Source organism: Ursus maritimus, unplaced genomic scaffold, assembly GCF_017311325.1.
Source record: "Ursus maritimus isolate PB19 unplaced genomic scaffold, ASM1731132v1 scaffold_14, whole genome shotgun sequence".
Classification (NCBI taxonomy): domain Eukaryota; kingdom Metazoa; phylum Chordata; class Mammalia; order Carnivora; family Ursidae; genus Ursus; species Ursus maritimus.
Genome location: NW_024423786.1, coordinates 14,436,939 through 14,449,555, shown reverse-complemented (window position 1 = coordinate 14,449,555; position 12,617 = coordinate 14,436,939). Strand labels below are relative to the sequence as shown.

Below are 12,617 nucleotides of genomic sequence, written 5' to 3'. Positions count from 1 at the left end.
GATTATCTCATTCTTTGCCATTTATATAATTGATACTCTTTTCCTAATCCTGGGTCCTTATCCAGGTATTCACTTCAAAGGGAATATGTTTTTATCATTTCAGTTTTGGTTTCTATGAATTAATTTTACTTTAAAAACAAAGAAAGCAACTGATGATGTTTCACAACTCCTGAGTCAGTTTGTGATTTCACCTTGGCCAGCATTCTTGTCAAGCACCTTAACCTCCATAACCCCGTTGGAAGAGACAGAATGAACACATGGAAGTAATTAGTTAGAACTTTGCAAGGTCTTTTCGCAGTCCTCTCAAGACCCTCGCTTCCCTGCCCCATCTCCTTTTTTTGTGATGGCAAGGTTTTGCTGCCAGCTTTCTATATTTTTGAGAGAAAGCAATGAATAAGCCCAAGTGTTGCAGCAAATCTATGACATTGAAATCTCAGTCTCTGCACGTGGTTTTGATGTTTCCTTTTTGAACTTCAACTTGACATTGCTTCATAAGTTACATTTGCCCTTCCATTTATTTTTCCCTCAATCTCTTTGAAAAGTTTGGCTTAGTTGTTAATATTCCACATAGATTTCTGTAGCTTTTCTTGTTTGCTTTGTTTTCGTGGACTCTGTGGGGGGTAAATATTCAGCAGGTTGAATGTGAAATCAGGCACACAACTGCCATTAGCCCTATCAGGGTTACACATCAAATTCTCCAAGCAGAGAACAGAAAAGGTATCTACCTTTTGAGCTCCCTTTGCATTAGCAGCAGGAAGATATAGAACAATGGCAGACTTGCAGCTCTTTCAAGGATGAAGGTTATAACCTTCCATTCAAGTTAATGCTTGTTGATGTTATAACTTTTTTTTTTAAATCGACCCTTTCAGCCTCCCCTCATACGCAGCAATGCATCATCCCCATCAGTAGAGGATTTGTAAAATTGTGTTTTGCTCCTTGAAAAGCATGCAATTGCTTGAAGATAGAAAAAGGAGAAAGCAACATTTATTCAGGGACTTAGAGACCTCTGCTGGTTAAGTGACTTGTTGAGTGTTTTTCTAGTTTTGTTTATTAGTAGGTAGGTAAGATAGACAGCTTAGCCTCCACACTAGTAATTTCCTTGTGAATTAAATTATAGCTGATTTGAAGCCTCACTAAATGAAGATACTGAGGTCAAGTCAGCTAAGAGACATGTTAAGAATATTGAGTAGCATCTTCTAATTAAATACTGATAACACTTCTAACTATTAAGTTTATATTGGTAGACATTACCCTATAGAAATGCCCTGTGAGAAGAAAACATTCCAGAATGATAGTTGCAGGGACTTTGGGCTAAGGGTCTTCTACTTAAATACATTTGCCCTTACAGTTATAACGATAAGATGAATTGTGCTTTAGGCAAGGTTTGATATTTATGAAGACATGGAATGTGGAATTAAGATTGTCTTTATTTCTATTGACAACTAGGAGGAAAAAGTGTGACTTCAACTGAAGCATGAGAAAGGTGGCATAATTTGGTTGGTGGGAGTGGTGTAGGGTAGTGGGCAATGTGAGAGTTGAGTGCTGTCTTGCATTTCTGTTAGACTGTGGACAAGACTTGATTTCCTAAGAAAGTTTTGGTGAAAATCAGGACTCATTCAGAGATTTGGGATTCTGGAGCCGTACTCTTGGATATAACATTCTCTTAATATGAAATAGGTCAATAATAAACAATGATATAGTCTAGAAGGAGAAAGAAGTCACATAATTATCTACATAATGCGTAGGAGTGATGTGTATTAGGGACAAACTAAGCTGCTCTAACAGAGAGACCCAAAAATACAGTGGCTTAAAAAAGAAGTTTCTCTCCCACATAATTTCCCCAAAAATCAGCTGGTGGGTGTGGGGCTGCTTTGCTCTACAAGGTCATTCAAAGTCCAAGACTGGTAAGTCAGCAGTTTTATCCTACATAGCTATTCTCTCTGAGCCCAAGGCTGTTTTCCCATCAATGGTATGGGACAATGGGAGTCCAGGATAAGTATCTTTCAGTAAAGTACCTGGAAGTCACTCTCACGACTTTCACACGGGTACTTTTAGCTTGAACATAGTCACGTGGTTACCTCTAACTGTAAAGAAATCTGGGAAACGTAGTGTGTATCTAGGAAAACATGAGCCCAGCCAAAAATGGTGGGGCCATGTGGGATATGTCTCCTACAAAAATGAAAAAAAAAATAGAATAGATACTTGGGAGAGGGACAGTTAATTTTGCCATATGGCAATACTAGTTTTATTTTCTGCCTTTTGCAATTAAAAGACCAGCCACATGGGCTGCAAAAACAGGACATTCCAAGTTGGACATAGAGTGGGTTGTCTTCTAAAGGTACCCCCTGAACTATTACCCAGTCTTGTAATTTGCAAAACATCTGGAAAAGTAATTTTATTATAAGCCTACTTTTGTCCCTTGATTGCATGTGATAAAAATAGATTGAACATACACTGAATGTATATCTTTTCTTTGCTTTCTGAACTATTATAGCTCAACCTAATTGGATTCAAAAAATAAATGATATACACGTGGCCATAGAAGAAAATGTCTTTTGGGAATGTAAAGCAAATGGAAGGCCCAAACCTACATACAGGTGGCTAAAAAATGGTGAACCTCTATTAACTCGGGTAAGCCTAATGATGATAATTGTGTCTTACTATTGACTGTAATGTTTAATGTGGACTCATTGTTATGGAAGCAGGAAAATGATGAGTTTTGTTTCCAAAATTATATGCAACCAAACGTTATTAATAGTGGAAAAAATAGAAGTGAATGCAATTGAGACATAGAAACTGTACATAAATCCAGTTCTTTAGCCTTGTTCAATTAAGCTTCTGTGCAGAATCTTTGGTTTTCACAAATTAGCATCTTTGGCTGTACAATTGGAAAGCTATGCAGAAAGTCTGGAACATATAATTGTGCAAAGACACAAATTTGTGTATGTTCTAGATAAGACAGAATAAGACCTCTCAGCATACAAATTCTCACCTCAGTGTGGTTTTGTTATTCTCTTCTGTCTGTGGCGATTTCTGGACAATGTGATGTCCAATATGACCACCTTCAAAACACCCGCTCTGCCTCCAAACATGTAGTAATGGCATATGCAATTGTAAGATTAACATCTCTAATGCAACAGAAATAGAACAAAAATGAAAAGTGATCCCTGGGCTGGAGGCACCAGACTGTAGGCCTGAGAGCAGGCAACTGTATCTGAGAGCTCAGGTTTAAAAAAATACATCGTCTCTGGAGACAGGATATAATATCCTTGCAGTAAAGGCTTGGGGTATAGATCTTCCCCACCTGCTGCCATCCAGTAAAAGAAGCAGCCAACCCTATTACCTTCCCAGCGTAATAGGACACTGTGGTGCAAGAGAGGTAGAAAGTCCTGGGCTCTGACTCCCACTGGCTCAGGGATGAGAGCTGCAGCAGTTTGAGTATCCTCACAGATCAGGACCTCAGAGAATCCGTGGGTAGATCTGTTTCTGGACTGGTGGCCCAGGGGCTGAGGTAGAGGAACCACAAAATTGTGAAGAGAAATAAAGACAAAGAAAAATAATTCCTTTTCACTAATTAGCCTGCAAAACAATATTCCAAAACATAGGCAAAACTATATTTTTTAGAAAGATGACCAACCTATAGAATAGTCTAACAAAGCAATAGGAATGAGTCTGTTTAGGGTGCTGAAAGAGTTACATGAAGAAATCATGTCCATGAAAATAAAGAAGATATTTTGAAAAGATAAGCAGATAGACTTTTTAAAAGAATAAAATGGAAATTTTAGAAATATATAACCACAGAAATAAAACCTCTATGCAGACTATTCATTTTGTAAGGGGAAATGATAGGTTATAATAATATTTTTTAAGGATTTGGAAGGTGTGCTTCTCAAACATTTAGCAAGTGCTAACCTATCTTGCCACTTCAAACACATTGTCTCATCTGATATTCACAAGGAACCTTATGTGGTACGTGCTACTGCTATGCCCAATTTATAGACAAGGAGACTGACCTGTCTGTAAAATGGGCATAACAGAGCAGTTTGCCTAAGATAACATCCATCATTAGTAAGTAATGGAGCTAGGATCCAAATATTGAATGTCTGCTGGATTCAGAACTATCGAAGTTTGCCTGAAACAGGTTTTCATAATTGGTTATGTGGAAAATAATCTTATCGGAAAAAGGATGTGGGGGGAGGGGATATGACATAAAGGGAAGAAAATTTCAAACGCTCTTTGAAAATGCTTCAGCAGTCAGTCTCCATCTTTGAGTTTTCCAAAAACAGACTCTGAGGCAGAGCTTTGTGTTTAGGAGGTATGATGGGGAAAGCTCTCAGCCTCACCTGTGAATGATTCAGAGAAGCCAAACTGGTCGGAGGGAGGTTAAACAGTCATGCAGTTCCAACAGAGGCCTTCAGAGGGCGCTCTGGAGCAAAACGTCCTTCTGAGGTTCCCAAATTGAGGCAAAGTGGGGCTTGCCTTTGTACCCCTACACTGACCAGTCATTGAGTTTGGGAAGTTCTTTCAGCCAAGTGCAGTTCCCAGAGAAAAAGAGAGAGAGACCGGGCTGTGAACTGTCATCAAACTTAGCAGCTGAGAGAATAAGTACCTTGGTTCTGAAAGAACTTCTGGAAGGTACTATAGAATCTGCTATGAGAGAGGGGACGTTGACATAATACAGGAACACCCCTCTAAGGGAGCAGACCCTGACAAGGAGCTTGGAATGAAGCAAGGGAGAGGATGAGGAGGACCTTAGAATGAGGAACAATTGTGTCCAATTTAACTTTTTAATTGTGTTTTCCTACTGAACTCAAATGTTCACTGAAATTTGACATTTTCCTCAGGCCCCAAGTTGAGAGCCAGTGTTTCATACTCAGATTTCCTCCACCGCAGGCAGCGCAGTAAAAAGTGCCTGCTGTGAGCAATGGTGGGTCATCAGTGCACACAAAGCCGAAAGGGGACTGTCGCCCTGTCACATACTCCTCTCCTGTCCCTGGAAGGGCTCCTGCTGGCTCTCTGAACCTCCCAATTATAAAAGCCAAGCTCAAACACTACAGTGTGGGTAGATAACAGGCATTTCCTCCCTTTTACTTAATGTGAGGGAACATGGATACCTAGATTTGATCAAAGCCTAATAAGATGCCCACCCAGCTAAATCATAACCCTAAGGCAAATAGAAAACCAGTACGTCTTTATTTTATTTCTTTTAAATGGTAGGTTCCTGGGGACAAGAGATCCTTTTTGGGACTTAGGAAAATTGATAATGCAAGTTATGTATCCTCAGGCTGACAAATGAAAATGGGCCTTTTTTTTTTAATACACTAACTTTTCTTTCTTCCAATTGGCCACCAGAAGATGGTCCTAAGCTTAGATGAGGCCACCGACAGCAACAGAGTAAGGGAACCTTAAATTATTAATACCTACCTTTCTTTTTTTAGTAAACCTCAACCAATATGAAATATTTGTTTCTACATCTCCAAGAAGATTATCATTCTATTAACCTTCAACGTGTTGCCTGCTCACAATCTGAGTGTTTAAATACTCTAAACAAGAAATCTGGTTGTATTCCCCACCCCACTCCCCCAATTCGCACAAAGGCTCAGAGTAAAAAAGCCTTTTAAATTTCAAGTTCATCTATTTAGAGGGGATATTAATCTGAATGGTTTCACTATTGAATCAATGAGAACTCCAGAGAGTCTTACAATTTAAATTCCATTTACCAACTGATGTACAAGGTTGTTCCATTTAGCATCTGACCTGCCACAAATTTAGTTGACAGATAAATAGATCATGTTATGTAAATTGCTTATATGATGGCTATTTTCTTCTCATTAAGCCTCTTTGATATAACATGTAGCAAAATTGCCTTAAGGTCTCCATTGTAGAAGGTCATTGTTTTGTGTTCCTCTTTTCTTTCACAGGATAGAATTCAAATTGAGCAAGGAACTCTCAACATAACAATAGTGAACCTCTCAGATGCAGGAATGTATCAGTGTGTAGCAGAGAATAAACACGGAGTTATCTTTTCCAGCGCAGAGCTTAGCGTTATAGGTGAGTCTTAATACTGGAAAGAAAAAAAAAATTTAAGTCACTAAACTAACATGTGTTTTGCTAAGCATGTTGTTCAATCCCACCCCCAAAAAAGGGGTAAACACATCTTTAGACCAAAGATCCTGCTCAAGAAGAAAGTAATGCAGTCTACAAGCAATACAAGGAAACCACTTTCTAAATCAGCCTCTACTGATGCTTACAGTGGGTAACACAGTTCCCTCGGCACCCATTTTTATTTCTCTGTCGACCACTCTTCTAAATTGAGCGGTTTCTGAAATGCTGTGGAGTGTTGCTGTTGTGCTGATATGGTACAAACTTCAGCTTGGAAGGAAGAAGAATTGAATTGCTTTGGAAAGGTTCCTTGGAACAGCTGGCAGAGTGCATCTTGTTCTTCCACATCTGAATTTTCCGGAGTATACAGAAGAGGTCTGCCTCTCCAGCTACGTCTTTCACCATATGACCCCTTTCCCTCTGCCTTCAGCTATACTGACTTTTTATTCTGCATATTCACCATTCATCATCCTCTTTTCCTCCAGGGGCCACTGGAACATACTGTTCCTTCTCGTTGGAATGCTTTTCCTACCCTCTTCATTTCATCAACTCCTTCTCTTCGAGTTCCATTGCTGCTTCCTCAGAAAGTCACACCAGGCCCTGTGCCTAGATTAACTTTTCTCTTATAGATTTTGTATGGCCTTTTAATCACCCTTTATAACAGATGCCCCAGTTGCATTTTACATTTGTTGATGTGATTTTTCCATTTTTTTCTCCCATTGCGCGTCAACTTCTCATCATGTCAGGGACCATATTTGGTTTAACTCATCATTTTATTCTCAGGACCTAATACAATAGGGAAGCACATAATATGCACTCAATAAATATTGAGTGCAGGAATGCATGTGTTAAGTGATGAAAGAGTTAAGAGACTGTTTTAAAAAATTAATTATTTGCAGTGCCTGGGTGGGTCAGTGGGTTAAGTGTCCAACTCTTGATTTCAGCTTAGGTTGTGATCTTGGGGTCATGGGATAGAGCCCCAAGTCCAGCTCCATGCTCAGGAGGGAGTCTGCTTGAGATTCTCTTTCACTCTCCCTCTACCCCTCTCCCCACTCATGCACTATAAATAAATAAATAAATAAATAAATAAATAAATAAATAAATAAATATTTTTTTAAATAATAAAAATAAAAAATAAAAAACGAATTATGAGTTAAGTAAGTAAATAACTGAAAGTATAAGTTAAGTGAATTGACAAACTGTGGTCATTTAAAAAAGAAGTCCAGGCTATCAATTTGCTTGTGTCCCATAGAAAAATCTTGAGCCTGAATTCAGAATTTGTCTAAAAAAACCTAAGCAGTAGTTCTTAGGGAGAGCATAATAGAAAGATTAGAAATAAGAGAAAAGCAGCACACAAAGGGAGCTGATTCCGTAAATCCTGATGATTTGCCCAGTTTTGATTCTTGACTTTTTCTTCTGCAAGGCACTACTTGATGCCTAGCATGTAGAGCTTACATATATAAGAAGATGCTTCCAAGAGGAATATATTTATTCCCTGTGCAAATTTAAAAAGGAAGGGGAAGCTTCCATGACTGTTCTTCTCACCAAGTTCTTTAGCTTGAACCAACATCCCAAAACACACAAGAATATGTGAGATTCCATGGCATTACAGCCCATTTCAAAGCGGCCGAAGAACATTCTGTGCTCCTGGAATAATCATCCCCTTTTCTAGGCCCTACTGTAAGCATGACCTTTTTGGAAGCCTAATAACATACCTCTCACTCTATAAATGTTGGGAACAATAATTCCAACTTTCTCCAGGACAAGTACGATGGTTTCACCCTGCCCAGGTTGGATCTGATTATTGATTGTTGTAACTGACTTTTTTGGAGCACAATTCAGCTTGGTAGCTTACTGAAGATTTTCTGCAAAAAGAAGTGTGTTCCCTATTAAACAGTATGTCAACTAGTTAGAGGAAGAGCTAAAATTGAGGTTGTATAGCCTAATGATGAAACACATTGTCCTAAAACCCTCTAAGTGAGTGCTGGCCAATTTACAGCTCTGGGAACCCATTATAATTTTAAAAATTTTTAAAGATTCTAAAAAAAAAAGAAAAGAAAGAAAGAAAATAAGAAAATTTGATAGTAACAAAGGACTGTAAGTCATGGGATATGATTTCGGGGTAACAAGAGAGAATAACTAAGTCCCAAAAGCAGAGCTAGAGTGAGAAAGGCCATCAAATGATTTTTATCTAAAGCACCTACCCACAGCTGAAAATAACAGTGTGTATGAGATGTGTGTAGATCTATGTATATACTCTTACTTGTGGATAAAATGTAACAGCCTAAAACAACTCCTCCCACAGCCTTTTCCTGACCCTGTCCCCTCCCCCCACCCAGGGTTCAAGGCCTGTGAGTTGGGAGTCACTGCTTCATCTTTTACAGATTTTTATTTCAAATCATTTCCGACTGGATTCCAAATGAATTCTTGATCTGAGTCCTTTCCTAAGTGCCCTGAGGTCAGCAAGCCAAAGCAGTGAAGATAAGAGGAAAATGCCTGAGAAATTACTTAACCATTCTGATTTCAACCATGTTGAATATGAGAACAAGAAGGCATGTCAGTAAATGATACAGGCCAAACAGTGGTAAAAATAGTAAGGCTTCCAGGAATTCAGGAAAGAGAGTTTGGCTAATGGACTGGGCTGGTCAGCTGAGCTTTGAATAGTGATGTATATTTGGACAGACAGAAAAGAAGACCAGGAATATTCCAGATCAGAGTGAAATGGCCTTAACAAAGGCTCAAAGTTATAAAACATCTGGACAGTTTCCTGCACATAGGGAATCCTGAATGTTTTAAAATTTTTAATTCAAATATATAAGGTGTATGGGCAAAATTTAAATTAGATGGAAAAAAATAATTGAGAACCAATTTTAGAGATCTTGAATAACAAGCTTAGAAGGTCCTTCTTTAATATCCCATTTTCACATCCAAAAAAATCATATTAATATACTCTAAGTGAACTGAAGGACAGTTAAGTGTTGAAAGAGTAAATCCCTGGAGTTCATTTTAAATAAATGAGGGAGAAGACATTTCACTATTTAAAAATACACATAAATTAATATTGGTTCACTTGGGTAAGCTATAATACGATTGTATTCCACAAGTCACTTTGGTTCTTAAAGAATAGCAGTAGTTTGACTATTTGGGGTCAAATAATTGATTTGTTTTTACCTTTCTCAGAATCAAGGTGAATTCAAATTGAATCAAGAAACACAATGAAAACAAGATACTTTCTTATCAGGAAGAAAAAAATAAGAATCTTGGTTTCAATTACTGATCAAATACCAGGATCCCCCAGTGCTAGAGAGGAGATTCCCTTTCATGCTAGGTAATAAACCTAGAGTCATGAATAAGAGATGGTTAGGAAGCATATATTTAAGAGGCTTTTCCCTTGGTCTTGTTTTATGTGTTCTGAGTATTCAATGTGTATGTAACATATCTATATTTAATGGATTGAAACTGCTAAATAATTAATGTAGGTGCTGGGTGATTTACTCACTGGTTGGGAGAATAACATAGACTTTTACCTTGAGGTCAGTCTGTTAGAGTAGGCCTGGTTTTGAGTACATCAAATAGAAATGTCCTTGTCTGTGACTGATGTATCACCATTGTTGGCTTAGTGTTCCTCAAGGCATCTATTCCCAGACTTTTTCTCCCATCTTAACCTATGTCATGGAAGAGGCTGACTGTGTGATGTACTCCTATTGATATCCCTGGGTCCCTGGGTGATACCATCATTCCATCCTTCTCTCCCACTCATGAAGGTGTGTTGGAATTAGGGTGAATAGAGTCTGATAATCATGGGGAACTTGGATCTTCTATAAAACCTAACTTAAAAAAATTAAGTATCTTGTTGGTAAAAATTTAAATTTTCTACTGTAACATTTCTATTCATCTTTGGTATTGACGTCTGCTTAGATGATCATAGTGGTGATGGGGACTGCTGGTTGAATCACCAACCTCGAGGTTTTCTGTGATGCTCCAATTAGAATGCTTATGCTGTATATATAATCATGGGGTAAGGAGAGGGCACAACTAAGGTCCCAGAAGCAGAAGCAGAAGCAGGGATTGAGGCACCTCTGAGTCATTACAGGAGTGTGCTTTAGGGAAAAGCCTATAAAAGAAAGCAAGACAGGAAAGGGGAGGGTGGGGAGCTGAGCAAGGTCACAATCTGGCCTCTATCTCATCCTGGAGAGGGACATCTGGATCATAAACTGCATCTCAGAGTTGTTCCCACCTGAAGCAAGCAGCATAGCCTTTTCTAAAATCTCTGTTTATCAGTCCATCTTTGGGCTGCCCCTTAGGTGGCAGTGACAGTAGGGGATGGAGTGGTGACATGGGTGCAGATGGAGCAAAACCTCCCAATTTCCCAGGGAAGGGGGCAGCTGGAGGGTGGTAAGCAGCCAACACTCAGAGCAGGTAGGGCTAGAAAAAAGAATCTGTGTGAGAGTGCCACCAGCATTCTCTACAGAGAACAAGTAATTGTACCAGACCAAGATGCTTTGTTACTTTGTCCAGTTTACCTGGATCATAATGGGGAGTGTGACTAGTTTACTAGAGTATCTTTGATTTTGAAATGGGTTGAACTATCCCTACGAGCAAGTAGGTCTTTTGACTATGAACTGACTTTATCAGGACTGTATAATGGAACAGAAATAGCTTCTGCCTTGAGGAGTTTCTGTCTGATGCTTCTGTAGTGTGAGGATTCTCCTGGCCTGTGTGGTGGAGGACATCTAACCCTGGAAGGACGCTCAAATACCATTAAGGAACTGATGGTCCAATTAAAGTGAGGTGCAGGCTTGAGCAATTATTTGGTTAATTTGGCATTTATCCAGATGATTGGCTCTCAAATGAGGAAAACATTAAGGCTAAACTGAAAGTTATTTCACAGGGGGCTTTCACAAGGGCTCATCTGCATGTGAGTCTGATTTCTCAACTGCCTCGTTGAGCCAGATTACAAAATAATCAAATGTGCTGAGTGTGATCAGCATCCAGTGAGAGGACAAGGGCCTTTCTTACCCAAATGTAGTCATCTAGGCAGGAGCTTTACTAAAACTGTCATGAAGACGGAAAGCTATGTGCTTGGGTCTCCAATTCCAATTTGATATTTTTAACAAGTCACTAAGCCTTCCTTTATTGGTAAAATGAGTATGCCATTATTCAGCTTACTGCCAAAACTGAGAGATCCCATGTGAAAGCTTTTTTAAAGCTTAGAAGTATTTGTAGCAATATCAGAAGTGTTTTCTTGTTGTTAACTAGTATCCGTACTGAAATCATGTAGACAGTCTTCAAATCACTGGCAAACCCCATTTCTGTGATTCTCAGATTTTGCTGATGACAGTCATCTGGGGAGGTTCTTAATATCCTGATGTCCCACCATCCTCCATATCAACTAATTTAATCTCTGGGCCTGGGAGCCAGGTGTGATTCCAGTGAACAGCACAGTTTGGGAACTACTGCCCTAACTGATCAGATCAGAAGGACATTACTTTTTCGAAGGTATTCAGATGGCTGAGTCCTACCCCCAGATTTTCTGATAGAGTAGCTGGGGTGGGGCCTGGGGAGCTGCATTTTGAACAAGTTCCTGGGTGATGCTGATGCTGCTGGTCCATGATCACACGTTTGAGAACCACTATCCTAAAGCAGCAAACTTATCCTAGGTTGTGTGTGAATGTGTCTGTGTGTGTTTTACGTTGAATACAATCTACCTAGCAAATCTTCTGCTTCGGATCAAGACTCTGAATCTAAAATCCTCCTGTAGAAGGGAAATATCAGGCATCAGACATTCCCACCATGGCCTAAGGCCCCATTTCACTAAGTAGGATTACGCACACAGAGAGACTTCACAGGCTGACATGTGAGGACTCGTCTAAGATGGTTAGCTTGGCTCTGGTGGCTTCAAGCCAACTGAAGTGAGGGGCACCTGGCTGGCTCAGTCAGTGGAGCATGTGACTCTTGATCTCAGGGTTGTAAGTTCAGGCCCTGTGTTGGGCATAGAGTTTACTATAAAAAGCCAACTGAGGGGAGACATTGAAATCTGAGGGGTAAATACTATGACAGTTCCTTACATGAGTTCACCCAAGGAAATGTCTTCACTGAGCTAGAATTTTAAATGTAACTCGGGAATGTAGCCCAAGGTATCACTGAGCAGTGACACCATGTATTATCCTACAACTAAAATCTCTGAGTTTTCTGTAAAACTGCTATGAATCCATTATTCATTTAGAAGTCCACAGTTTTTTGGTTTTGGGGGTTTTTTTTTAGGGGTCAGGGCGGAGGGCCAGAGGGAAAGGGAGAAGGAGAATCTTAAGCAGGCCACACCCAGTGTGGAACCTGACATGGGGCCTGATCTCAGGACCCTGAGATCACAACTTGTGCTGAAATCTAGAGTTAGTTGCAGTGCACCTGGGTGGCTCAGTCAGTCAAGGGTCTGCCTTCAGCTAAGGTCATTATCCCAGGGTCCTGGGATCGAGTTCCACATAGGGCTCCCTGCTCAGCAGGGAGTCTGCTTCTCC

General features: G+C 39.7%; 1 protein-coding gene across 1 annotated transcript in view; it reads left to right on the top strand.

Moving 5' to 3' along the window:
* CNTN4 (contactin 4) overlaps positions 1-12,617 on the top strand; it is a 297,038-nt gene that overhangs the window by 150,675 nt on the left and 133,746 nt on the right. Inside the window, exons 8-9 of the mRNA XM_040628130.1 lie at positions 2,495-2,631; positions 5,922-6,051. Of these exons, the coding sequence (XP_040484064.1) occupies positions 2,495-2,631; positions 5,922-6,051 (267 nt within the window). The remainder of the gene's footprint in view (positions 1-2,494; positions 2,632-5,921; positions 6,052-12,617) is intronic.